Raw genomic sequence first — 26,197 nt, forward strand, 5'->3', positions numbered from 1 at the left:
CATCTGTGCAGTTTTTTTTCATCTTTGGTTCAGATTTCCCATCTTCTGAATTTAGCTTCTTGTCTTTTTTTTTTTTTTCCTTTTTTTTTTTTTTTGTTAGGTCTGGCTCAAACTGCAGCTCAAAAGCAGTTTCTTTAGAATGTCTTTCCTTGCACGTTTATGTAGAAAATTGCCTGTATCTCTAGAGAGGGAGAGCACTGGGAGAAGAGAGAACAATCTGCAAATTCTTTCTTATCAAAACCCTTTTGCACTTTAAAATACTGTATGAACTCCAACAAACTTAATTTGTTTATCAAGAATGTTGTGTAAGAGGTGAGAAATACTTGTCACTGTGTATAGCTTGTATTTTGGGAGAAATTTTTGGCTTACTCTTGAGAACAGACAATTGCTGGCAGTCATGGACTGTCTGTCTTGTTCTGCCACCACCTGTAGCTGCTGATGGGACAAGAGAGAATGGCTTCATGCTGAAGGAGGGTAGATTTAGATTGTGTATTAGGAAGAAATTCTTCCCTGTGAGGGTGGGGAGGCCCTGGCACAGGGAAGCTGTGCCTGCCCCATCCCTGGAAGTGTCCAAGGCCAGGCTGGATGGGTCTTGGGGTCCCCTGGTTTAGTGGAGGGTGTCCCTGCCCATGGCAGGAGGATGGAACAAGATGGTTTGTACTTGCTGTACTTTGCGTATCCCTCTGTGAAAGGACCCGACCTTATCTCCCTCTCCTCCTCTCTCCTCTTCTTTTTCACTGTCAATTGTGCAAACACAGGTAAGAGAAGCTGCATGGGGAAGGGGACTTCTGCCAGTGGATGTACATTGCTGGGGAAGAAGGGAACACCTGATTCAGGGAAGGAGTCTGAGGTTTGAAAAAGTTGAGATGAAACAGCTCTTGGGAACCTTGGTGAGGACTGTACCACGTGTTCAGACATCCACAGCCAAGGTGAATGTTATTGTTGAGGGGAGGGTGAACCTCAGCCCTGTACTGAAAACTTGCAGAGCAGCTGCTGGGAAGTTTTGATTTTTGCAGAGACTTGGACAGAGTAATGAGCTGCATTTTAGAGAATTTGTGCTGCAAAAAAGGGTGACTCCATGTTTGTGACTTCTTTACAGTGGTTTTTTTGTCCTATCAAGAGTTATTAGAGACATGTGGTTTTGATGTCTTGGATTCAAGAAGACAATATGTCATTTTATTAGCACATTTCTGGAAGGGTATGTGGTTCTCCCCACACCCCCTGCCCTTGCTCTCCATGGCCCATAAAGCCTGATTGTTCTGTCAGTCCCAGCAGTGTTAGTGCTGCCTGCAGTTACTGATAATTTTCACTCTGCTTTAAATTTTGCTAAAGCAAAACAGAGACGTGGAATTGCTATTGGTGTTTAAACATAGTAAATAAATGAACTTCTGCTCTCAAATAAAGACTGTCTCTGGAGACAAATTTATGGTGATCTCCCATCTCCCATGTAGTCTCAATGCTTTTTTTCCTTGCCTATCTTAATTCCTAGTCAATGTGCAGAGAGAGACGTGGTATTGGAGATGCTTAAAACATGGAATTTTTCAGTTAGATGGATTTTTCCAGATTGGACACAATTTGTGGGGATGGGAGGTAGGGAGTTGGTGAGTATCTGTAGAGATAGACTTTAAATAACTAACTTACTAATTTTTTTATAATACTTTGATCTGTGGTTTGGGTTTTTGTGTTTTTTGGGGGGTTTGGGGTGGGGGGGGGTTTTGGTTGTTTTTTTTTCCAAAGAGAGTGTTTTAATACAGACCATGCAAATACTTTGAGAATGATCAAAGTTATTAATGCATCATTGATTTCCTCCATTGACTTTGTCCGTTAGATACTTAATCTTTTCTTTTTAACAAGTGTGTATTTTTCTGTTCCAAAAGCAGCCTCCCACTGTCCCTTGCCTAGTAGGAAGCATCTCCTGTTGCCTTTCTGTCATTTTGCCAGCCTTGAGACTTGGCTTCCAGGGGCAGTTGAACACTTTGGACTTACCCTGCCTTTCTGCTGGAGCTGGAGGAGTTGGGGAGCAGATTCACTCTTTGCATGACCACCCAAGCCAGTGTAATCTGTCCTGCCTGAACAGTTAACGCTGTGATTCTGTGCTTTTGTTGGCAGGAGCAATCTGAAACAAATCTCAGCAGTGTCCGGGATACACCCTGTCCTGTGTGCTTTCTTCTGTCCCTCATCCTTCTTAAGTCAGTTGTAAAAATGTTTTGTTAGATGGTCACTGGTGATGAGCCTTTTTAATAGTAGCAGCTGCTGTAAAAAATTGCTGAACTCCATCTGTTTCACAGAGTTCTGTGAAACTCTATTTCTAATAATACATTCCACTTAACCCCCCAAAACCCATAAAACCCAGGAATGATCAGCTGCTTTAGGGTCTGCACAGGGACTGTATTTTTGCTGTCCTGAAACAACTTGTTGAGCTGCATGCCTGAGAAACAAAGCCATTTGACTCACTGCTTATATTTAGTATCATTACCTACTGCATTAAGTTCTGTTTTCTTCCGAGCATTAATGGTTTTGCTCAGGAAGGTTAACAGGGAAAACGCCCAGCAGAAGGCATTTCTGTGCTTATCGGAGGGCAAATGCGTGGAAAACATCAGGTTGCTGTGCTGGGTGTCAGCTTGTTGGGTTTTTTTGATTTTTTTCTTCCTTTTTGAAGAGTGTGTAGAAGGAGCAATATCTAAGGGTGGGGAGAGGATGTCCTTCCTTTTTGGTAAAGCCTGTAAAATTAGAGGAGCTGGTGGATCCTTACTGCAAATGTGACCTGAAATTGCAACACCAGAATCATGTATCATAAATTTATGAGATCCTAACCTTTAAATATACCCTGTGGCTCTGTCTACCCAAGGTGATAATTTTTCTGGCTTTGAGTATATTTGTAACTGAAACAAAAAATCCAATTGCTGATTTTATATGTAATATTTAAAATACGTTTGGTCTGATATTTCTGTTTGGGACAAGCTTTTATTACAACTTTCTGTGATCACATGGGAAACAAAGGGGAGCTGCGCAGGTTTGAAGTGCTGCTGGTGAAGCTTTGGTCTAAAGTTTAAATCTTTGAAGATTGTTTGAAAGCCTTGGCTGCCAAGAAAGCCTGGACTCAGCTCAGGAAGTTGCATGATTCCTGGTGCTTCTGGAACCAGGTGAGGAGCTGTAATTGACTTTTCAGCAGTGAAGTGGAGAACATTCTGTTCAGTTGGTGTGTAACAGGTGAATGCCCCAAGCACTGGGGAAGTGGTGTTGAAAATGGAAATGGGTGGAAGAGTTTGAGCACAGCTTTGCTGGTCTGTGTGCTGCTCTCCATTCTCCTTATTGTTGTCTCTTACATTAGTGTTGGTCTATTGCAGAAAAGTCCTCAAGGGGTTAACTGACCAAACTCATCTTTCTACGTGACCTTAAATGGATCACAAATTCAAGATCATTTTTCTTCCCCTTATGAGGGTGTGAAAAGCTGCAGAGCTGCTATCACATTTTCCTTTCTGAAACATGAAGGGCTTTGATTCCTGAGAGTGCTGCTTTCTGGGAGCAGCAATGTTTTCTCTCCTTTGCTCCCAAGCAGTCTCATCCCAGGGGTTTTTATTTTTACTACATAGAGCTCCTCCATAACCAGGCTGAGGAGCCTCTGCTGCCTGAAGTAGTTGCTCTGTACCTTGGTGCAAATCTGGAGTGTCCTGCAGTATCTCCTGAGATTCCCTGTGATAATCACATTACCCTGCCAACGAACCCTATTAATATTTATGTGGCAATTGTTTTGGTTCTTGGCAGAGATGAGGGTGTTAATGTGAAGCCTACTTTGGCTGATGGATGTTAAAGAAATGATTTATGTTTTGTACTGTAGCAGTGATTTCATTACACTTGAAGAATTAAATTCTGAATGTCTTTTGGTAGATGTGTACATAAAAATATGTAGTGAGGGAGTTAGCTGGCATGTACACCAACCTCTCCCACATAAGAAGGATGAGGACCTTTTGGTGCAAGTCCAGAGAAGGGCCGTGAAAATAATCTGGAGAAGAAAAGGCTGGAGCACTCTCCTGTGAGGAAAGGCTGGCAGAGATGGGGTTGTACAGCCTGGAGTAGAAAAGGTTCCAGGGTGATCTTAGAGCTCCTTCTGATACCTGAAGGGGCTTCAAAAGAGCTGCAAGGGAATTTTTACAAAGGCATGCAGTGACAGGACATGGGGGAATGGCTGCCAGAGGGCAGGGATAGATTGGATATTGGGAAAAATGCTTCCCTGTGGCACAGGGTGCCCAGAGAAGCTGTGGCTGTCTCATCCCTGGAAGTGTTTAATGCCAGATGGGAGCAACCTGATCTAGTGGAAGGTGTCCCTGCCCGTGGCAGAGGGTTGGAGTGGGATGGACTTTAAGGTCCCTACCAACCCAAACCCAGTCGACTGAAGGGGAACAAAGGTGGGGGGAGGTTTGCTCAGTCCAACTCTTACATGTTAGCAAGTTTTTCCTGCTGAAATGGAAATGAAGGTTTGGAACTGTGTGCAGTTCTTCCATAATGAAGTGTTGCTTTTCAGGCTTGGATGGTGGAATGAGGAGAAGGAGCCCTTCAGCAAAAGGCCACTGAGCTTTCATACTGCTTGCCCTGTGCTCCCTTGCCTCTCTGCAGCTGGGCTTCTTATGTGGAGGGTTGCTGTGAAACTTCTCCACTGTACCTGGAAAGGTTCATGTGAATTCTCTGGTTCTGAGAGCAGTGCTGTTTCTTTTTTGAGTCCAACTCCTTGATCTTGCAGTTAATGTCAAGGGATAGCAGCAATTTAATGATACTTTACTTTTATAAGAATTTAATTTCTTGAAAGACAAGGTGAAAAGAGGAGGGGAGAAGAATCTGCTGTTGCCTTATTAAGAGAGTAAGAAAAAATGGGGGTCTTCAGTAGGCAGCTTTGCAAGATGGTAATGAAAAGGGTCTTTGAATAGTTGCAGATCTCTCAATGTTTTAGTTTAGATGTTAAAAAGGCCTTTTCTGAGTGTTCTTTGAGATAAAGACAAATACAAAGCACATCTGAAAAGACATAGGATGGCAGCACTTTCAGAAAGGCACTCATCATCTTGGGGCTGAGAATTGCCCAGCTCCCAGCGTTCTCATCACTCAGCCTTTTGTACCAGCCACAGTGTGGCTTGGCTTGAGAAACCACACAGAGGTCAGGCACTGTTTCATTGATGTTATCAGTGAAGACACTGCCTGCTGAAGGCTCCAGACCCAGAACTGCTGTAACTCTGGTGTGCTTTCAGAGACAGGAAGAGTCTCTAGAGCTGCAAAGCCTTTCCCACCTCAGGGGGCTGGGGGAAGTCCCCCTTTGGACTGGCATTTCCCAAGCACTGGATTACTGTGAGCAGAATGGCTGCTGTGTCTGTGTCCCAGCCAAGTGAGAGAGGTCACTGCTTGGGATGGACCAAGGACTGGACCCTTAAGGATGGACCAAGACTCCCCTGTCCATCCTCCCTCCTCTCTCCTTCCAAGGATGCTTGGATGTGGCAGGCTTCCCTGATGGCAGCAGACATGCAGGTTTGGAGAGCTGCTACTGGCCAGAGCTGGGCACAGTCTGTGTGTCTCTCTCCCTTCATACACCAGGTAGGACCCTGTCCAGAGCCCCAGCTCGTCACAGTCTGCAGCAGGGTGTCTGTGAGTGCAGTGCTGAACATGAGTGGCTGCTGCTGTCTCTCATGGGCTCTGCTTGCCCTTGCTCATCCCATCTTCCAAGTGCATTAACCTGCTGGGGAGCCAGTGGAGATGTCAAAGAAATCATCACCTTCCTTTGGAGCATTTTGGGTCAGTGGACTGTCTGCTCTCTTCTCCGTCAACAGAGCTTTTTTTTTTTGCCAGCAGTGGAGCAAATGTTAGATCCCTCTGGATCCGTGCAGAAGGGTTTGGTGCATGCTGGTGGTGTGTTCTGTTGGCTCAGAGGTGGAGCTGCCATGAGGTAAATGCCACAAAATGGAGGGGAAGAGCCATTGGCAGCTGAAGGAGCCTGAGGCTTTGTGCGGTGAGGTGGAGATCTCCCAGAACACAAGCAGGCTGTGCTTGAAACGCTGTCAGGGAGGATGGATTCGACTCCTGCCAAATCCCTGCACACACTCACTCATTTCTGCCAGGCTGACCTTGTTCCTGGAGAGCTGGGGGCTGCCCTGTGGGGCAGCCAAAGCCATATGCTGTGACCTGTACACACTCTCAGCATCCCTCCTCTGCTCCTCCATTGCTGCTGCACTGCAAGGTGCAGCCACTGTAGCTGTTGGTGCCTCTTCTGGGGACTTGTTTCTGCCTCTGCCACCCCCTTTTTTGCCTTCTGTCCCTGGAGTCACTGGAACTCTTTTCATGAACACTTTTTGACCAGGCATTTGGAGTGCTTATGGGACACTTCGTACTGGAAATCCAGGAGACCTCTCCAGAGGAGGAAGCAGCGTCTCCTGTTTGTCTTGAGTTCCCCTGTCACAACAATGGCTTCAGAATCTGCCTAATTTAAAAGCTACTTTTAATCTGATGGGAAGATGTTTGTGTATTTAAAATAGTTATTCCTTGCTGGAGCCACTCCCTTCTTTTGTCCTTCACTGCTGGACTTTTCGGCTTCACCCAGCGAATGTGCAGTGCCTGTTTACGGCCGAGATACTGGAGCATGAAGAAGGAAGTCAGTCCCTTTAATACTGATTCAGTTCCAGCTTCCTGTGCGTGTGCATGCACGCGTGTGTGTCCCTCTGTGTGTGTGTGTGTGTGTGTGTGCTCAGCCCTGCTCCTCCAGTCACTGCTCAGCCTCTGCAGGAAAAGCCACGCTGCTGGCAGAGACAAGATGCAGGTGTCTTTTTTTTACCTCTTCCACCTGGTTTGGGCCTGAGCAGGTTTAGGCAACACGGGTAAAAATTCCAGCATGGCAAGCTTAATGAGGAAGATGCTGATGCAGGCAAAGACATGGAGTGGTGAGTACGGGAAGCATCTTGTCTGATGGGAAAGATAACTGCTCAGTAAGGGTTTAGGTGCCTGGGAGGAGAAATGTGGTAGCAGGCAGAGAGCTGGTGGCTATTGCCGTTGTTTTCGTCTTTCATCTCCAGTGTGAGATGGCAATCTGAAAATGCCAAAACCTTTGTCCACGGAGAAGTTCGTTGTCCAGATGAATGTGTGTTTAAAGTCTGTTTCTTAGCCTGCCCCGGGATTTCTGTTCTGTAACAGCAGCAGTCTGTCTGATTTGGAAGTTTTGGAGGGTGTGGGGTGTTTATGTATCTATCTCCTACAGATGCCTGTAGGAGACAGGCATCTCAGGAGCATTTAAACTGCTGTGTGAGTTGTGACTGCACCGAAAGATGAGGTTGAAAAGAAAACAACACTGATGAGCTGTAGAAGAAACTATTTTATTGCTTTATTCTTTTGATTTGGTGGCAAGTATCTCTCTGGTTTTCAGTACGGTGTTCTCATGTTGCGTGGTTACAGAAATTGTCATCAGCAGTGCTGGATATCTTGGATTTTAAAATATTCCGGTGGCAGCACCAGCCTATGCCTGGGGTTCTTCATTTAAATTTATGGTGTTTATCCAGCTCTTAATTGTGCAAATTAGTGTAATTATGGAGTGTGATTATATTCATACCCAGTGACTGTTTTTAAGAGGCTGTCTCAAATGTCAAGAATTGATTTTATTAGCCTTGTGATTTCTGGTGCAAGTACCTTTTTTCATGCTGCTGTTCTGCAAAGCAGACATCCCAAACTGCCTCAGAAGGAAACAATTTCTGCAGTGCCATATCAGAGGGAATGACTGTTTAATAGGGCAGAAGGCTCTTCAATGCCTCAGACTAATTAGGACTGATTAGGTGAGTTATCAGACTGAAACAGCCCTCCCGAAGCAGGATGACTTCTTTGCTCCAGGCTGGGATAAGCATAGGAGGACACAACCTGAGCCACACATGGTAAAGTTTATCCAAATGCCAATTTTATCAGTGTGTGAATTTTAATGAAAAACTGTTCTTGGAAATTACGACTTTTGTGTGAGTTATTGGCTGCTGCCCATTTCTCCCAGGGCTGCAGCTGGGAGTGTGGAGGGGGCAGTTCTCTTGTGTAGAAGTTGGGGTCTGGATGCACCAAGTATCGTGTTGCCCTTTGCTGGGAAGGAGGTCTTGTTGGCAAATGCTGTTCCCTTCTAGCCTACACTTACTGGTCTCTCCCTACTCACTCAGCCCTTCTCAGAATCCATGACTTTCTGCCTTTAAGGAAAATGGAGATAGGACTTGAAACAGAGTAATCTCCTTGATTGCTTTGTGACAGACGTGGTGTGACAAATACAGGAAACTGTAGAGGAGATCTCCTTGATCTCTCTATAAATAGCTCGGGACTTTGGGTAAATGAAGCAGTCTTTATATAAAGAAACTGAGTGGAAATAAATGTCACAGAACCATGGAATGGTTTGGTTGGAAGGGACCCTAAAGATCATCTCATTCTAACCTCCCTGCCATGGGCAGGGACACCTTCCACTGTCCCAGGTTGCTCCAAGTCCCCTCCAACATGACCTTGGACACTTCTGGGGATGGGGCAGCCACAGCTTCTCTGGAAAACCTGTACCAAGGCCTTGCAACTCTCACAGGGCAGAATTTCTTCCCAATATCTGTTCTGACCCTGTCCTTTGTCAGTGTGAAGCCATTCTCCCTTGTCCTGTCACTATATGCCCTGATCAAAAGTCCCTCTCCAGGTCTCTTCTAGGCCCCTTTTACTTGCTTCAGGGATAAGGAGAATGGAATTATTCTAGTTGAAATTTCTCTCAAAGAAAAAGTCAGTCTGAGAATTAACACAGAGAGGGTTTTTATAGGCAAGTCTAGCAGGTATTAAGTGACTAGAGCACACATTTACTTTGTGTACATTTCTTCAGAGAAGTTTTAGTCCATCAGTGTTTGAAAGCACAATTCGTTGTTGAGGGAAACAGGCAAAAGGGCAACATGTAAATAGCCCTGGCTTTGATAACTTTAAGAATGATTTCAGAATCCCTGGAGAGCTGTGTTGTTTTGTTTTGGTGGTTTGGGGTTTTTTTTTTCCCCTTAAATCTCAGTGTTTACATCGTGGGGAGGTGTGTTAAATGGGTTTTTTTAAATGCCTGCAGGATATTAGGAAGCTGAGGATGCTGGGAGAGTGAGGTGAAGGGAATATGATCCTGAACAAGTGTACCCACTGAAAAAGCACTTGGGTAGGGTGTGTAAATACAGGCACTCATTCTGCCCCAGGGAAAGCATGTGCTTGAAGCCAGTCTGGTTCCTGCATTTGCAGGGGGTTGAGTGCTGGCCCCTCAGTTCTGTAATCCCAGCCTGCTGCTCAGGTCTCCGTACCAGTCTGTGGATGAAAGGACCACTGCAGTTTGCAGTCAGATGGAAAAAGAAATGGCACAGGAGGGAAACGTTACAAAGAAGCACAAAGAGCACTTACAGTATTCATTTTCCAGTGTTTATGGTATGAGGAGCAGCAAAAATGCAGATCTACACCTTATTCTGTGTTGTCACCTGTAATTTTGGCAGAAAGTCTGCTGCAAAAGATGCTTGTAAAGATTTTGTCTTTACCAAGCAGTCTTTGTCTGGTGACCATTCTTCTTTACTTATCACTTCTCATGTCATTAAAAAAATATTTTCTTCCATTCTTAGTTGTTAAGGAGAAATTTACTTGAAGGAGATCTGAAAGTGATCATGGGTTTGTGTGGTCCAAGTTTATGCATTTTATTAGTCACCACCAACTTACAACAGCTTTCAGAGATTTCAGGATTAATGAACTACATGAAATATCAGACTTTAAAAGGGACTTCTAAGTGGTCACTTTTGTATAAGAACAGATGTGGTCAGATACTATTTCAGCAGGATTTATATTCCACATACTTTGAGACAGTAGGGTTTTTAATGACCCCTTTAGAATGTAATATTTTCATATAATGAAATATTTTTAATGACTCCTATTAATGTATAAATGTGTTTAAGGTTAGTTATGGTGGAGAACTTGTGAGCATTTCATGAAGTGGTGGTGAACTGAACATCCTAAGGTTTTGATCTTTATTTAAAACCAGAAGGTTATAAAATGTCATGGTCAAAATTGGCAAATGGCATTTTGCCAGCCTAACAAATACTGCTGGATTTATCTCTCCTCTCTTGAGATCCCTGCTACTTTTAAATACTCTTTAATTTGCCTGTCTGCTGGAGTACAACTGCAGAGAACATGCAAACTGTTGTTTGGATTTAGAGTAAACTGAAATAAGCTTGAGCCATGCCCTAGCTGAAGAGACTTTTGAGTCAACTGAAATTGGTTGTTCTTGAACATTATTGTTTGTCTTATATAAAAATACAAACTGATTTGAAAACACAACACATTAAAGAACAGCAAAGCGGCAAAAACTTACTGAGAGGGACTTAGCTAAGCAGTATCCTTTGTTTTTTAGCTATGCCACCCCTTGTTTCAGCTGCATCACCACAGCTGATGCTGCCATATCAGCTGAAGGTTCTGCAAGATGACAGTGGATGTAAGAAGCTGTTAAATGAACTTTCAAGTTGTCACATCAAAGTTCTCAAATAGCAGAAAAGTAACAGCTTTAATGGTTGCACCATCTTTCCATGTCTGTCCGTTGGCAGGTAAATAGTGGTAGTAACAGGGATCTCAAGTAATTTTATTTAAGCATCAGGAATATCTTCTGTCTGAGAGTGCTGAGAATGATAAATTAGGGACCTTGACCTTTATAGAGAAGTGGCTTTTAAGGGTGGTAGCCCCTGAGCTGTCATATCAGGACCCATGGCTAAGGGAGTTTCAGTAGGGATTTCATCACCTGAGTGCAGTGACATTTATGCTCCTGTTCATGTGAAGATGTTACAGAACGTATTTACTCAGAAAAGCATCTCGTTTAGTGGCAGTCTTGCAGCACAGGTGTCAGAAATATTCTAAATCTGTTTTGCATTTAGCAGTGCTGCATTCTTCTGTCATGGAGCCATCAGCATCTTGTCTGCAGAAAGGCTTTTAATATTCTATAAAGGCAAACAACAAGAGAACAAGAAAGAAAAGAATCTGTTTAAAAATAACATGGTATTACCTTGTATATTCATTGTTCTTATGAACCTCCTAGCCAGGCACAGAACGTTGTGTGCTATTTCCTCTGCAGACAGATAATTGCAGTAGGGAGAGGAAATTGAGGCATGTAAAGTAAAAAATCTTAGTAAGTCCCTATTTCTGTTTTCTGAGAACTTAGAATTTTTTTTTTTTTAATAATGAGAACGTTCTAGCCTCTAAAAATAAAAGTTGGATTAATAATAAGTCACTTTGGCAATAAATTGTACTGTCTCTGAAGGTACCTTATATTAAAAGTAACATTTTTCCTGTTCTTGTATCTCTGTATCTTCTCTTCGGTAAGGAACTGCTACTTGTATTGTTCCAGTCACTTTCCTTGTGGAGGTAAAGCTGCAGTCACTTTCTGACATGATAAAACACTAAATATTGCTGCTGGTGTAAACACTGGAAGTATTTGTGTTCACTTGTCAGTGTATTCAGTTATTATTGTGATTAAATTTGTAATCCTGAGGCTTGTTATCAGGTAACAGTAAGAGAATTACTGTTTTGAAAATGAGGTTTCCAGTTTCAGTTTTAGTAGGGCCTGGGAGGAGATAACAAATTAGATAATAGTTTAGGTAATAGGAAGAGTGAATTTAAACTGAGTTTTGTGAATACTAAAAGTACCTCTGGGGCTGAAAGTTATAATTAGGCTAGTCAGAAAAAGTACAAACATTCATTTCCTGATTGTGGCTGTAGATTTTAAAGTCTTAAAAGTCGCTGTATGAAACTTTTGCCATGGCCAGGTACTTTCTGGGGCAATCACAGGCAGCAGCCTCTTCCTTGAGCTAAATTCAGCTTTTTCCTGAGTAAGTGCTTTAAATAACTATTCCTGCTCAATTGCAGCTTTCTACCTGTCAGATTTCCAGAGCTCCACATTGATCACCAAATGTTTATGGTGAGGTAATGGCAGCATCAGACCTGTCTGTGTCAGAAGCTGCTGCACAGGAATCTCTTTGCTGCTTCTTTACTGCTTCTGGAATTTCTGGAGTTAAGCTCTTGAGATAATGAGCACATGTTTCTTCCTCCTCTTCCCTTGCCCTTCCTCTCTCTGTCTTTTTTCCCCTCTTATTTCTGGCTCTCAGTTTCTGAGCTTTAAATGCCCATTTATTCATCCTTTAGTGAGACATTATGTTGTATGTCACTATTCTCTTCTGTATTGCTGCATAAATTCTACCTAATTTTCCCTGTAGTGTAGTTTGTGGTCATTGGCTTCAGTTGTTTTACAAGGAACCCTTGCATTTAATTGTATTGCATTTAATAACAGGAAAGAATGTGAGAGCAGTTATTTCCCTTCCCCCTGCTTTTTTCTGGTTTTGATGAGATTACCTAAAAATTGCCACCTTCTGGTTCATTTAGGAGTTCCCTTAATAGCTATCTAGTACAAAATTTAGGGGTCCTAATGATAAAAGAGCTGCAGCTTCTATTTTAATATTCTTTCATTGCCAGCTTTCAAAAGAGAAAATGTAAGTTGGTGTTGGAATAGAAATTTTTTGCAGTATTGAATCTACTGAACTGTGATTCGTTTGATAGTCTACAGTTGTGATTATAAGACTCTCAAAAATTGGCTGCAAGCAGAGGTGCAGGTGGATGAACTCTCCTGTTCAATTCAGTGATCAATCCCTGTAAATGGGAATTGAATGGATATGGACTATTCAGCTGTGGAAAGTACAGTGACTACAACAGGCAAGCTTGTGGGGTTTAATCCATTTATTGGCTGTGTTTGATAGTTTGTTGCATGGGAAGAGCAGAGGAGAGTAAGTGGGAAAAGTAACTGAAAGAACCCTGTAGGGTAGAAGAATGAAGGACGGAAATAAACTCAACTTTTTTTCCCAGTGAATGTGACAAAGATGGTGAATAAGAAATTGATGTGCAATCATCTCTGCATAAATCATGCCCTATTTCTGGAAAACTTCTTGCAGACTTCAAATTCCACTGCAGACTGATTTGTTAACAAAGCCAGTTGAAGAGGTTTTTGTGTCCTCCCACCTTTGCTTACAGTCTCCTTTGACGAGCCTCTTGAAACTGTGTAATTGTAAAACCACAAGCACCCAAGTGAAAGGTATTAAACAGCTCAGGAACAACAAAGTTTGCTTCTACAAGGCCAGCTCACAGCTAGAGCTCCTGCAGGGTACAGGAGCCCAGTGGGAGCAGTGAGTTCTGGATTTGCTGGCCTTTGCCTGTGCTTCCGAGATCCAGTAAATGTTGAGTTGTTGATTCTCTCTGGATTTCACAGGCTTAGTTACCCTCCTTCTGTCAAAGATGACCATGGCAGCTTTGCAAAGTTATTCTTTGCATACCTGAATTTCCACCTAAACCACGAAGAAATGCTTAATTGGGTGTACATTCTACCATTTAAATGTGGTTTAGTGGTTTGGCAGGAAATGTGAATTTTTATTCCCTTGATAACAAAAGCTGTTCAATTTAGGCACAATGAAAGTTTGCAAAGTGGTTGGGATTTGGGGGGGAAGGTGTTGGGAGATCTTGTACCCTGACTTGTGAGTACACAGTGACTCATGGTGTTGGCTCTGGGAACAGAGCATTTTACTTCTCAGCTGCTTGAGGAACATCATCTGTGGATGATGGGGAACAAAGAAAATAAGAAAATAGGGGAGAAGGAGCTCATGCCTTCTGTGCATCAGAAATACAGCCTGCATCTAATCTTTAGGGATCCAGACAGGAAAGACTTGAAATGCAGACTCAAAAGAGAGGTTGTTAAGATAACTCTTTATATCTAAAGACTGAAAAATTTTAGATATCGACAACTAAATTTTTTGAAGTGTAAAAGCAACTGTGCATTTACTGTAGGACAGTAAATATCTGTAGTAATATCAGTTTTTTTCAAGCGTTCTGATATCAGTAATTTATTGCTCATCTCTGAGAGTCTAAATCCCAAAGTTAGATGGCAGATGTGCAGCTTCCCACGGTGACGTTGCTGCATCTGGTAGATGAATTTATCATAGAATCCCAGAAGGTTTGGGTTGGAAGGACCTTAAGGCTTATCTTGTTCCATCCCCCTGCCTTGTGCAGGACACCTTCCCCTGTCCCAGGCTGCTCCAAGCCTTGTCCAACTTGGGCTTGCACACTTCCAAGGATGGGGTGGGCACAGCTTCTCAGCCCTGTGCCAGGGCCTCCCCACCCTCAGAGGGAAGAATTTCTTCCCAATGCATAATCTAAACCGACTCTCTTTGTGCACATAAATTCAGCAGTGTCATATGATACAAGCTGAGACTTGAGGTTTCTTTCTAGTTAAGCAATTAAATATTCAAACCCTCTTTATTGAAACAGTTCTCTCAGTGGTCCCAGGCTGTATTGCCCTCTTTCTATTCTGACTGCTGTGTTCATCTGGTGTGAGAACTTTGGAAGTATTTTTGACAGGCCAGGTAAATGCATTAACAGATGCACTGAAAAATCCCTCAAACCAAACCACAATTTATTAAATTCTCAAGGTGATTTGTTAAGGCTTATCTTTGAGAATTGGCTTTTTGTGTTTAATTGCAGCAAATTATATTCCTTGAGGGGGTTATATTTTAAGAAGATAAACTCAGATTTGCCCTTTTTCTTGTCTTCTACTACAGTTTATTGCAGAGTAATAATCAGTTTTCTTATGTCACTTTTCTAGACAGTCAAGAAGGTAAAAGAAGGACTTGATATGCTTGACAGCTTTTCAGACAGGAAGAACCTGATTTTGTTTTAATTTCAGTTGTCCCTAAATGTGTTTGTGTGTTTGTACAGGGAGGTGAGTTTAAGCCCCTGCTGCTGAATGTCATGCCAACTGCAGGATGGTGAAACCACAGCAGCTTCTCATGAGTCTCAAAATTGTGTGTCAGTCCTGAGCACCAGCACCTTTTAGTCTAAAGCTATTTGTGCCTGGCACTCTGGTTAAAATGCATGTGGGCACAGCTTCTCCAAAGCTGTAGCCTAAGGCATGGATGGGTTGAAAAGGAGAGTTTTATTTGTGTTCCATCACCTTTCCTGCTTTTTCATGCCTGGTGTGAGCAGGAGAAGCACTTACTGGGTCCCCATGTCCCCTCCTTTCCCCTGCATCAGGGTTCCAAGTGGGGAGAGGGTTTTTCTGGGCTTTTCCTTCTACCCTTCCTTCCTGTCTAACCATCTCTACCCCCAAATTCTTCTGACTGCTGATGGTCAGAGAAGAGACTCTTTTGCAGGAGGCTTGGCCAGTTAATCTTTGGTCCGGAGATGAGAAAGTGTAGGAGGAGCTTTAGTGACTCTAAGACTAGACCTGGGTTTTCATAGTTGAAAACCTGGATGCATTAGAATGAAATAGAAGTAAATAGAATAACCCAAATTTGGCACAGGGTTGAATTACGTGGCTGCCTTTCTGTTTGTTGCATTCCTGACATTGGCATTGTCCTGCTCTGTCCTCACTTGCTGTGAAGTGAGGAGGGAACAGGAAGCCAGGACCTTCTGTTCATCTAAAGAGGTGGCGTTAGGAATGCCAAATTCTGAGGATTTCCTGCCCTTTCTTGTTTTTCTGGAAAGAAGAAAACAAAACTTTAATAAGACAAAAAGTAAAATCCTTGTCTGTCTGCCTCTTCCCTTGCCACTCCCCACCACTTCTGCCTTGTGCACTGCCAGCCTGGGGTGGGATGTTTCCAGGCTCCTTTTTGAAGATATTTATAAATAAGTTGAGGTCCATGTGTTTGTTTTTTCCCCAGTGATTTCTTTACTGCAAGTCATTGTATTTCTGTGTAATTGATCTATGTGTGTCAACTTGCATCTAGGGAGGGAAGCCGCAAATGAGTTGGGCCTGTGCTGTGCAAACATGGAGAAAGGAAATTAAAAAAAAATAGTTTGACAGTAACCCTAATAATGACATCTGGGGACAGAAACTTATTAAAAAAATACAAGTTAAAACTAGCTTGCTTTGAAACAATAAGAATAAATGGTATGCATAATTGAGACTAAAATAGAGCAGGGAATAGAGGGCACAGATTTCTCTTCTCTAGCCTCAGCCTGCCCAGCAAAATTTGGCGTATAAATATCTATAAATCAAGAAGGGCCAAGACACTTTAAGGTGTGAGTGTATTTTAGCAAGAAAGAAAAGCATTTCAGTGCTGTTCCTTCCCATACATTGTGGTTATAAATCCCGTTATCTTGGTTTACTTCACAACAAATCAGGATTTCAGGTTTGGTGTCGTCAGTACGTAGGTTTTTGTTTCCGAACACAAAAGAGGGGAATTCTCCTTGGTTTTTACATGCTTTGGGAAAGAGAGGGAATACCTGGCTGGATGTGTGCTGCAGGCAGGAATATCTGGTGGAAAGATATGGGCCACAGCAGGGCAGGGGGAACAAATGCCCTGCCACGTCCCATGTAAGGAGATTAGGTTAAGACTGCAGCCTGGACTGAGCAAAAATTAGAAAGGATAACGCTGCATTAATTCACACAGGTCTAGCTTCTGTAGCTCAGTGACAAAACAATATTAGTAATAGTCTAAAAATATAACCCTTAATAGAAGAACTTTCTCCTCCTCCTTTTGCCCTGTGCTCCCTCCTCCCTTCATTTCCTGCTTGGGCGCCCGAAGTTGGAAACCTAAGAGTGGGTTTTGAATGGGATTTTTCTTCCTCCTCCCATGCTTTCATTTGAAAAAATCAAAAAAAAATTTTTTTTTTTTGAAAAAGCCTGTTTCTTTCTGTAGCAGTGACTCAGTGCTGCAGTGCCTATCTGCCTTGTGTCAGGCATGGGGCTGTCTGGGGGAAGCAGAGTGTGCACATACCCAAACTGTGAGACAAGCTTTGAAATTGCACCAAGTGCACTCAGAGCATCAAATGTGCCGGATCACGCTGCGATTCCAGTAACAGCCAGAGCTCTCTTGGCTCCCAGAGGGAAAGTGGTCACGCTGCTCCAAAAGGGGAGAGAGGCCAAACTGCACATTCATTTGGGTAATTAGGTAAACAGTAAATAGGAGGAGGCCTCTTCTACTCAAACTCCATTGTTTTTTCCTGAAAGTCTATATTTAGATTTGGCAACCAGATTCATCACAGTGATTGGTGCATTGTTTAAACAAGGTCACCAATGTGTGTGTGTGTGTGTGTTTATCTCTGCTTAACTGGATTGCTTATTTGAAGTAGAAATACCTCCAGAAATATTGTGCAGAGTTCTTGAAAACTTGTGTCCTTGTGCCCCAGAGCACATGGTCTTTATTAGAAAATAGATGCAATTATTCATGTTTGGTTTTGCAGCTTGAAGTCCCGAGGGATTTGTACATAAAACTGTGGAGGTTTGATTACATCCTGATTTTATGTCTCACTAGTATATGAGTGTTTCATATGTGTAAAAACCTTTTTATAATGCAGGGATTATAACAAGTTCCTAAGTGAAGCCAGACGGGTGCTGTCCTGTCTGTTGGAATTGGAATACACGTGCTCATTAATTTAGTCTAACTCTTGGTGGTTGCCTGTGTCTTTATAAAACCCAGAGTGCCTTTGTGTTTTATATTTAGAGCAAATATTCTGGACTTGTTGGCAGGTTGGTTCGAGACTTCAAGGTACAATTTCAAAGCCAGACTTTATTGTTCACAGCAGTTCCATGCTGCTTGGTGAGGATGGAACGTGGTTTGCTAACAGTGCTAGTGTGGTTAAGGTAAAAATAGCAAATATCAGCTCATTTTCTCTTTTACCAATGAAGTGAGAAAACAAAAAAAAAAAAAAAGGCACTTCAGAAATGTCAACTGGAGAGGATTTTGCTCTAAACAAGAGCATGCAGTTCTGTGGGGTTTGTTTCCTTTGTTTTTTTCATGGTTTGTTAAACCTTTTGCAATGAAAATAATTGAGAATGTATTTTTTTAAAAGAGATGGCTTAACAGTGGCTGCCTACTGAAAGTGCTATTTGCACAGACTTACAAATGGGACTATGCTCAATTTGGGAAGGATTGACCTATGAGAGAGGCAGTTCTGGTTATCTGGTGTTCACACCTAATGAAACAAAAGCTGTCGTTTTGGAACTTGAAAAATGGAAGTGATGTCTGGTACAATAATAATGAATGAAAAGACACAAAAAGGATGAAGTGCTTGTGCATGGCTTGCTGGAGGATGGCCTCCATGTGCAGCTGACACCAGCAGCAGTCCTGAGGGTGGCCTTGGTGGCTGGGATGCAATGACTTGTGCCTCATGCAAGTCCTTTTTCAGTTTATCCACTTCTTTGTTTTGTCCTGTGGTGAGGAAGTGTGTGCACGTGTCACAGATTAGTTCCTTAAATAGTCTCTGAAAGAGAAATTATCTTTCTTTCTCTTCCTCCCTCCTTCCTGTCCCTTCAAAAGTTGAAATCCTTCTGTATCTTTCCCTTTTGGGGAGAGACTCTTTTATGCATTTAAGTTCCCAGGCCGGTGCTAGGACATACACATTCGTCTCTGAGAGATCACATGGTGTGTCATGAGCCATGTCCTACACTGGGCATCTGTAATCATTCTTTAAATTGCAAGCACAGAGGTTCAGTCAGAGGGTGTGCTCCTTTCTCTCTCCATACTGTTTTGGTGCCTGCAGGTCACCTTGCTTCATCCCTTGGCTCTGTTGCCAGTGCTGGAATCTCCTCCAGGCCTGGTGCCCAGGCTGGCAGCAGGTACATCTTCATTCCAGCACTTCATCACTGGTCCTGATGTGTGACTTCTGCACTGATTTTAGGCTGTTCCTGACAGACAACCTACGGAGGGAGGAAACTCTGCTGGTTAGAAGGTCATTTGCATTTAAGAAATGCTCTTTTTTTCTTCCCTCCACCCCATGTATTTTTTTATTTCTCTTTTGGTTGTTTCTTTTACTGCTTTCTCAGTGCAGTGCTATAGTGGCTGGAATTTTACACAGACCCTTTTCCCATGCTACTCTTGTTTTAATTTCAGACTTTTGGCATTTTGAGATACCAGGATGTTTCATCTTTCCACTCTGGAGTTTATTTCTCCATTTAGATGAAGGTTTAATCCTAAATGCTAGCTGTCACTGATTTGTTGTCAGTTGTTGCACTTTAATTTGCTCATATTAACACTACATTCCAATGGGGCTGCAAGGTGGGTTTTAGGATAGTTCTCATCCAGCTCAAGGAATTTCCCTACATAAATTCAGAGCCTAAAATAATTCTGGATTTGTAAATTCTTTCCCTGTGTTTTGCTGTCTAGGACCATGGCTTAGTGGTGTACTTGGCAGTTTTGGGTTCATGGTTGGATTCAGTCTGAAAGGTCGTCACAGCAGACAGAGTATTTCTATTACTGGTGGTGTTTAGATGGGGAATGCAAAAATTAAATTATGCATGTTGCTGAAGTTCTTTATATACACTGTAATAGTACACTCTCCAGTGATTTTGAAGAGTGTTGTCAATTAGCTGGTGGTTATCTTTTGCTGCCAGTTGGCTCTCACAGTGGGATTTCCAGAGAAGCTTTTAAAATATATTTACATTTTAAAACATATTTACAAAACTAGTATTGTGTGAAGGAGTTGTTGATATGAAGATAGCTTATTCACTCTAAAAAAGGATAAAATAAGATAATAAATAAATTATAAATAAAATAACAGTTACAGCAACTAATTTAAAAATATACAGAATAAAATTATAAACTCAGTTCCTAACATTTTTAGTGGAGAATTGATAGGTCTTATTTTATGCAGTGAGGATATGTTCTTTTCTAGTTACATAAAAATAAAGGCTGGAAAGTTTGAATAAATGCACCTGCTATTTGGGCATAGTTACCAAGACCATTTTTGGGATGTTTGTTCATTAAGTTGCTTATATACTATTACTGTGTTTCCTCCCCTAGTAGTTTAGGCTGCAGTTGGTTTGATGAACGCAGGGATCACATCTAGCAATAAACTGTGTTTTGCTGGTAAAACCCTTGCTTTAAGATTGCAGCAGTAATGGGCTTTTTCCCTACTCTCTCCCCAAAAGTACTCAACTCTTCAGTTGGGAATGAGGAGGGGCGATGGGAAGTTAATTTTGCCTGCTGAAAAACAAGGCTATTAAAACCTGAAATAAGCAGCTCGTGTACGATATTTCTGATGGTGCTAAGCCCAACCTGTAATCATGAAGAAATGGATGTCAGACTGGACATAAACGCTTCTTTCCTTTATGCAGTGGAAGGTTTGTGTATTTATGGAAACACACTGACTTATTTGTAGAGTTGCAGAAGTTGACAGTGAGCTGGGTCAGTGCAGCTGTCTTTCTCCAGGGGCTCAGGTTGCTGATCTGTGGCTCCAGAGGTTTTCCTCCCAGCCTGAGCTCCCCGTGTGTGCCAGTGGCTTCACAGCTCAGGGTTAAGGCCACAGAGGAGCCAGACCTGTGGGAGCAGCTGAGGGCTCACCTTCCTCATGGTGGTGCCTTAAGCTTTAGCTTTCATGTTTTCCAGATTCTGCACTGCCCAGGGCTTCAGTGCTGAGCCTCATATTAAGTGTTAGTCAGCTCTCTTCACAGAGTAGGGAGACAGAACAAACAAGGACAACTTTCAGGCCCAAAAGCATAAAAATAGTAGCCTGAAGGCAGGAACAAGAAGGATGGGACCTCACGAGCTGAAGCTGGAATTGGACAATTAAACCCCAATATGCAAATGGACCAAAACTTATTAAAATGTAAGACTTCGTGATTGGTCAGCCATTTTATGACCATTCTTAGTCCACCTGGAGTGTAGTCCTGGTCAGGCCCTGTCCTGCCCAAGGTGCACCCTAAAGGCCTTTCAGTAAAGACCTACTTTATTCTCTAGCTCTGTCCAGTCTCTGTTTCAGGTCAGCCTTCCCAAGGCATCAACAGAAATCCCTGAGTCTCTCCAAATTTCTGAGGTGAGTGCCTCCACTCACTCCACGGAGGTCATTCTGCTGCAGAGTAGCTGTCAGTGTGTTTCCCTCCAGGTCATGCATTATTTATTTGCACCAGTGCATGTTGCAAAAAATCCTTGGCCGGCTGGGGTGGCTCTCAGCTGCGTGTGGGCTCGGCCGCTGTGTGTGTCTGCCTGGCTCTTAAATGTACGTTTTTAGGGCCCTTGAAACTTGGCACGAGCTGTGTTTGGTCGTCAACAACAACAGATCGCTAGTGAAATTAAAACCTGGCATCACCGTTCTGCAGGTTTATTCACGATGTATCGAACTGGGATTTTCTTCCTAACGTTTCCTGGCACGCATCCAAAGCCCAGCATCTCATAAATTTATATTGTCTCTCTCTCTCTGCTCTGCTCAGTAGACAGGGCTGTAGCAAGTTCTCATGCAGATCACATGGAACAGCATGGAAAAATGAAACCAGGAGACGTTCACGTGGGGAGTTTGTGTCTGCAGAGAAATTGTGGTGGTTTTGCCAGGGAATTAGAGGGCAGAAATCACAGAATCACTGAATGGGTCAGGTTGGAAGGGAACAAGTGGGTCATCTGATCCCACCTTCCTGCTCAAGCAGAGTCATCCCAGAGCACAGAGCAGAGGATTTTGCATCCAGACAGGTCTGGATATCTCCAGTGAGGGAGACTCCACAGCCTCTCTGGAAAATCTCTTCCAGTGTGTAGTCACTGCACAAAGAAGAAGTTCTTCCCCATATTCAGGTGGAAATTCCTGTGCATCTTGAAGAGTTGTCAGTACCTGCCTTCAGAAAATAGACCATGGCAAAAGCAGAGCTGAGTCAGGCTGGCTTGCTGCAGCTGTAGCTGTAGTGACAGGTTGGGCTTGGAACTGTGGGGTAAGGACCAAAATTTAGGTGAGGAAAATGAGGTGCTTTGTGGCATTCAGATGCTCTGCTATCACCATTTAGCTTGTTCAGAGGCACTTCAGTCTCAGCATAGTGGTAGTGGGAACAGCATATTGTGATTTATGTGGGACAGGTGAGCTTGCAGCGTGGTCACTGGAAGGCTTGGCCAGCTTCAGCCTTGTAAGAGGCACCCGTGGCAGCTTTGCTCTCAGGAGCTCTGGTTTGGGCTCAGTAAGGGAACTCTCTCTTCCAGCCACACCAATTCCAAGCTTCACCCTTCCAGTCACTCTGACCATAAATGCAACAATTTCGAAGGTGCTGTTTCATTTGTCCTCTGTGTAACTTCTAGACATTAATTAACACCAAATATTAAGAGGTCGAGTAAGTCAGGTGCACTGGTCTGAGATGAGGAAAAGTCATATCCACCTGCAGGAAATGTTGCAGGGGGAAACAGATGCATCTTGGTGATAGGAGATGGGAAGGGGATGTTAGGTCATTAATTACTTAGCCTTGCATAAACAAAACTTAATATTTTGAAAAGTCTCTAATTTAAAGGGAAGGAAAAATCTTTCATCTTCTATGCTATTTAACTACATGTCAAGTTGGGTCAATTGGAAAACTTGTGTTCATTCCTGCTTTGTATATTGATTACTCCTTCATGAACTGTTCTAATGCACTGAGCACTGGTCTAGTTTTAAATGGGAAGAGCTAAGGGGAGCTAGGCTGCTAAATCCAGGATCCCTGACCCTCTGTATTCCTTCTGGTTTCTCTAGGGAAGATACAGGGTGCAATTCGATTTTCTTTTCTGCAGGTTAAACCTCATTTGATGGCTGGTTGTTGGGGACTTAAGCTGGGATCTTTTCAGAAGTGGTATTTGCTTAGCGTGCTGATTTTCTCAATTAAAAGAGAAGACAGTTTCAACCGAGTGTGGTGAATAAATGTTCAGAGTTTATCATGGATGTAGGTAATTGTGTGGCATTTGGGTTTTGTTCTTTTTCTCTTTTAACTCTCTTCTTTCCCCTTTTTCCCCTCCATCTCTTGGTAAAAAATGAGAAATTGCTAAGTTTGTTTGGTCCAAAACTAATTTAGAATGGAGCAGTTCAGTCATGGGAGATTGCAGTTCATCCTTTTTTTTACAATATAAGCTATGAACTCAAATTTTACACATTGTAGTGGCTTTACTCAAGCGCTAGACAGCTTCCAGAGAGCAAGAAAGCATTAAACATTAATTTGTAACATCAAGGCCAGGTTCTCCTTCTTCCAGCTGCTTGGCAATAGTGCACTTGGGGTTTTCTGTTTGCTTTTGTACTTTTTTAATTGGCTGGTAGTATTTATTAAACGGCATACTCTGAGAAAGTGCTGAAGCTCCATGCAGCAGAGCTTGGGTAGTTTTTCTGGAGAACTTAATGGTGGAGAGCAGAATTCGCACACAGGAGGCCCTTGGCAAAGATTTATCTTCATATTCTCCGTGCAAATGTAAGGCTGTTTGTGTATATTTTCTGTGAAATGTTACAAAGTTAAGAAAGATTGTTTTCCCAATACAATCTTAAAGCTGAAATGCAGTTACACTCCAACATAGCAAATCTGCATTTTGCGCATAAATTACTTAAATATCTAGGAGTAGTGAAATATAATGCTGTTAAACATGTCAAATGTGATGATTAAGTGACGGGATTGTTAGGAAGAAAATAGTAATTTTCTGAAAAGCTAAATGAATGATTTGGCACAATGAACTGCAAACACTACCAAAAAAAAAAAAAAAAAGGAAAGCAGAGGAGAATTTGCTGGTGGAGGAAGGATTACATTTGTAGGCAGTTGATATAAAAAACAAGAGTGAAAATATTTCAGATTTTCTCAGCCTAATTGCCAACCTCATTTCTTCCCCTGACATTATTTTACCTGCTGACAGCTGTGTGGGTGGCTCAGTAGGGCTGGGATCTCACATCACTAATACAGTGGCAGTCACTGCTGTAAGCTGATTTATTTGTGATACTGAGACTGTGAAATGCTGCCCAGGATAAAGTGCTGCTCTGGAAGGACTGGACTGGAGCCTGAGTAACTGGACTGCGGATCAAGGAGAAAGTGCTTTCTGGATTACTTCTGCCTTCCTGATTACACACATTTCTTGTGTTCTATGGACATAAGAAAGGCTGGGGCCACTTGAGACCAATTTTAACTCACTGGCACTGAATTAGTGTAGACAAAGGGGTTTTTTGAACATCATCGTTGCTGCTGATGATGTGTGCAAGGAAGGGAGAGATCAATTTGACTGAAAGCCCAGGCTAAAATTTTTGAGTTAAACTATTTAAAAGAATTGTCTTATTGGTAGACTAAGCAAACTTGCCTATCAGTGTTTTTATGTTAATAAACATGTAAACCTTGTCTGCCTTTTTAGTAGCACTTTGAGAAAGATTGTTTTACCCTCTCTAGAGTACACTGTGAAACCTCAGCTAGGCCAAGGGTAACTTTTCCTTTGATCAGAAAATGTGTTCTTCTGAGCAGTGGTAACATGAAATAAAAAGTGAAATCAGAAGTAAAAAAAAAGTAAGCAGCCTTCTCAATATTATTGAAACTTACACTAAACTGTGACTTTGATCTTCTTGGGCTTCACGTAGAGAGTGCTTATTGAAGCCTTTCTCTGTATTGTTAGGTGTGCAGAGCTGTGGTCCAACCCCTGGCCACACCAATAAAGATAGTTCTGAGTAGCAGTTAACCCATAACTGGTTTTACATGTTGCTTCGTGCTGTAACTTGAGATGTGGTTAATCCTTCTGTGTGTTCCCTTGCTGAAATGAGTGGTCTGTGTGAGTCAGTGATCAATGCCATGCCATGCCACCTGTATTTGGAAGGGGATAGAGGGATCTTTCCCTGCAGTCAGGCGTCCACAGGATGGTGATGAAAAAGGAGGGGAGAATCCTGGTGACCATCTCTGTCCTCATGCAGAGACTGGTGTCTTGCCTGAAGTTGTGTCCTGTCCAAAGTGCCGTCATGCTAAATCCCTGCCTTGGTGCAGCTGGGGTCATATTATCCGAGCTGAGTCACTCCTCATGGGTACCAAGTGCTCCGAAAGGGCTTTCCAAGGGCTGGTTCAAGTATAGTGTGTGTGGGTGCCCAGCCTGGCAGAGTCAGCAGCAGTTAGAAAGCACACTAAAAATCCACAGTAAGCAACCCCAGGAGGGCTTCAGCTCCTGCACCCTCTGTCTGCATTTTCTGTCCTCTCCTGCCCTTTGTGCTCCCAACCCAAAAGGAGATGTTGACATGTTAGCAGAAACTTGTGCAAACACGGTTTGCAGAGCTGACCAGAAACCTGCCTCACATTCTCCTCAGCTTCCCTTGCTGATTGTGGCTTGTGCCGCTGGAGCGAGCCGCATCGTCATCCATTGGATTTACTGATGCTCCTGAAGCTCCATCAGGCCTGCTTTACCAGCCTGTCTAATGCAAAGCATTTGGCAAAGCACAGCTGTCACATTAGCAGCAAAATGCTCAACGAGGAGAAGGAGAACCCGTTTCTGGAAGGGGTGGGGATCCCAGTAACAGCAGACCCAGTTAAAACTGGGGTTCTCAGTGCTTCTGTGTTTGCCTCAGTCTTGAAAAGATGGACACCCGGGCCTCTGTGCTTGGTGAAGGGATCAAGGAGGAGAACAGCTACCAGCAATTGGTGAGGGTCAAGTCAGGAGTTACTTTAAAGAACCTGTGTGAGTCCATGGGGCCAGATGGGCTGCAGCCAAAGGTGATCAGCAGGATAAAAAGCAGAAGACAAAAGCCAGCTAACTTTTTTCCGCTGGAGTCTGTGTCTCATTTTCACTAGTACCAGTATCTCTGTGTTCACTGCTTGTGCTTCTTTGAAACTTCGTTGCTCTGGATGGGAATTATAGCAGAGTTGTGGTATAGGTACGTTTTGTCATTCCAGACTTATGTTCTGAGCATAAGAGGCAGCATGTGACAAAGAGGTGCTTCTGACAAAGCACAAGAGGCAGCATCATTATTTGATGCAGAAGTTACATTGCAGCATCTGAGCTCTTTCTGTTTCTGGGGTTATTGTTGTGTCTTCTTAAACATGGTCATTTTTAGATAGTTGCTTCTGTCGTTTATAATTTATGATTGAAAAGTCTAACTTGCTGCTGAGTAGAGAATTTATTTTTATTTTTTATTTTAATTTGAAGGAGGTTTTAGGGTAACTCCCTCTGTGTTCTGGGGAGCAGCGATACCTTTTCCCATATATACACATAAGTAAGGAAGTTTTTGTATCTGCAGCTGTCAGGAATGTACTTTGGTTGATGACTGCAGCCTAGCTTAAAGGCACGATCCCACAGCGTGTCAGTTAAGCTTTATTGGTCTGCCAGACCAGATTATCATTTTATTTAACCAGAGGAGTAGTTTTCATTGTTACTTTATTGCCAAGGGTGTGTCAGCATTTCCATTATAAACCCCCTATTTTCAGGGATTTGAGTAGACTTGAGATTTAAGTGTTCTGGTCTAAAACTTGGCAAGC

At 42.8% G+C, this 26,197-nt stretch overlaps 1 protein-coding gene across 4 annotated transcripts in view; it reads left to right on the forward strand.

The window, feature by feature from the left end:
- The window catches only part of RASAL2 (RAS protein activator like 2), a 161,364-nt gene that overhangs the window by 30,646 nt on the left and 104,521 nt on the right, over positions 1–26,197 (forward strand). Inside the window, exon 1 of one of the 4 annotated variants that reach the window (XM_066324720.1) lies at positions 6,709–6,914. The exons of the other annotated variants lie outside the window; for them this stretch is intronic. Within the exon in view, the coding sequence (XP_066180817.1) occupies positions 6,866–6,914 (49 nt within the window). The 5' untranslated portion in view covers positions 6,709–6,865. Of the gene's footprint in view, positions 1–6,708; positions 6,915–26,197 lie in introns of those variants that run through there. 4 annotated transcript variants of the gene reach the window in all.

This window comes from Sylvia atricapilla, chromosome 9 (genome assembly GCF_009819655.1).
Source record: "Sylvia atricapilla isolate bSylAtr1 chromosome 9, bSylAtr1.pri, whole genome shotgun sequence".
NCBI lineage: Eukaryota > Metazoa > Chordata > Aves > Passeriformes > Sylviidae > Sylvia > Sylvia atricapilla.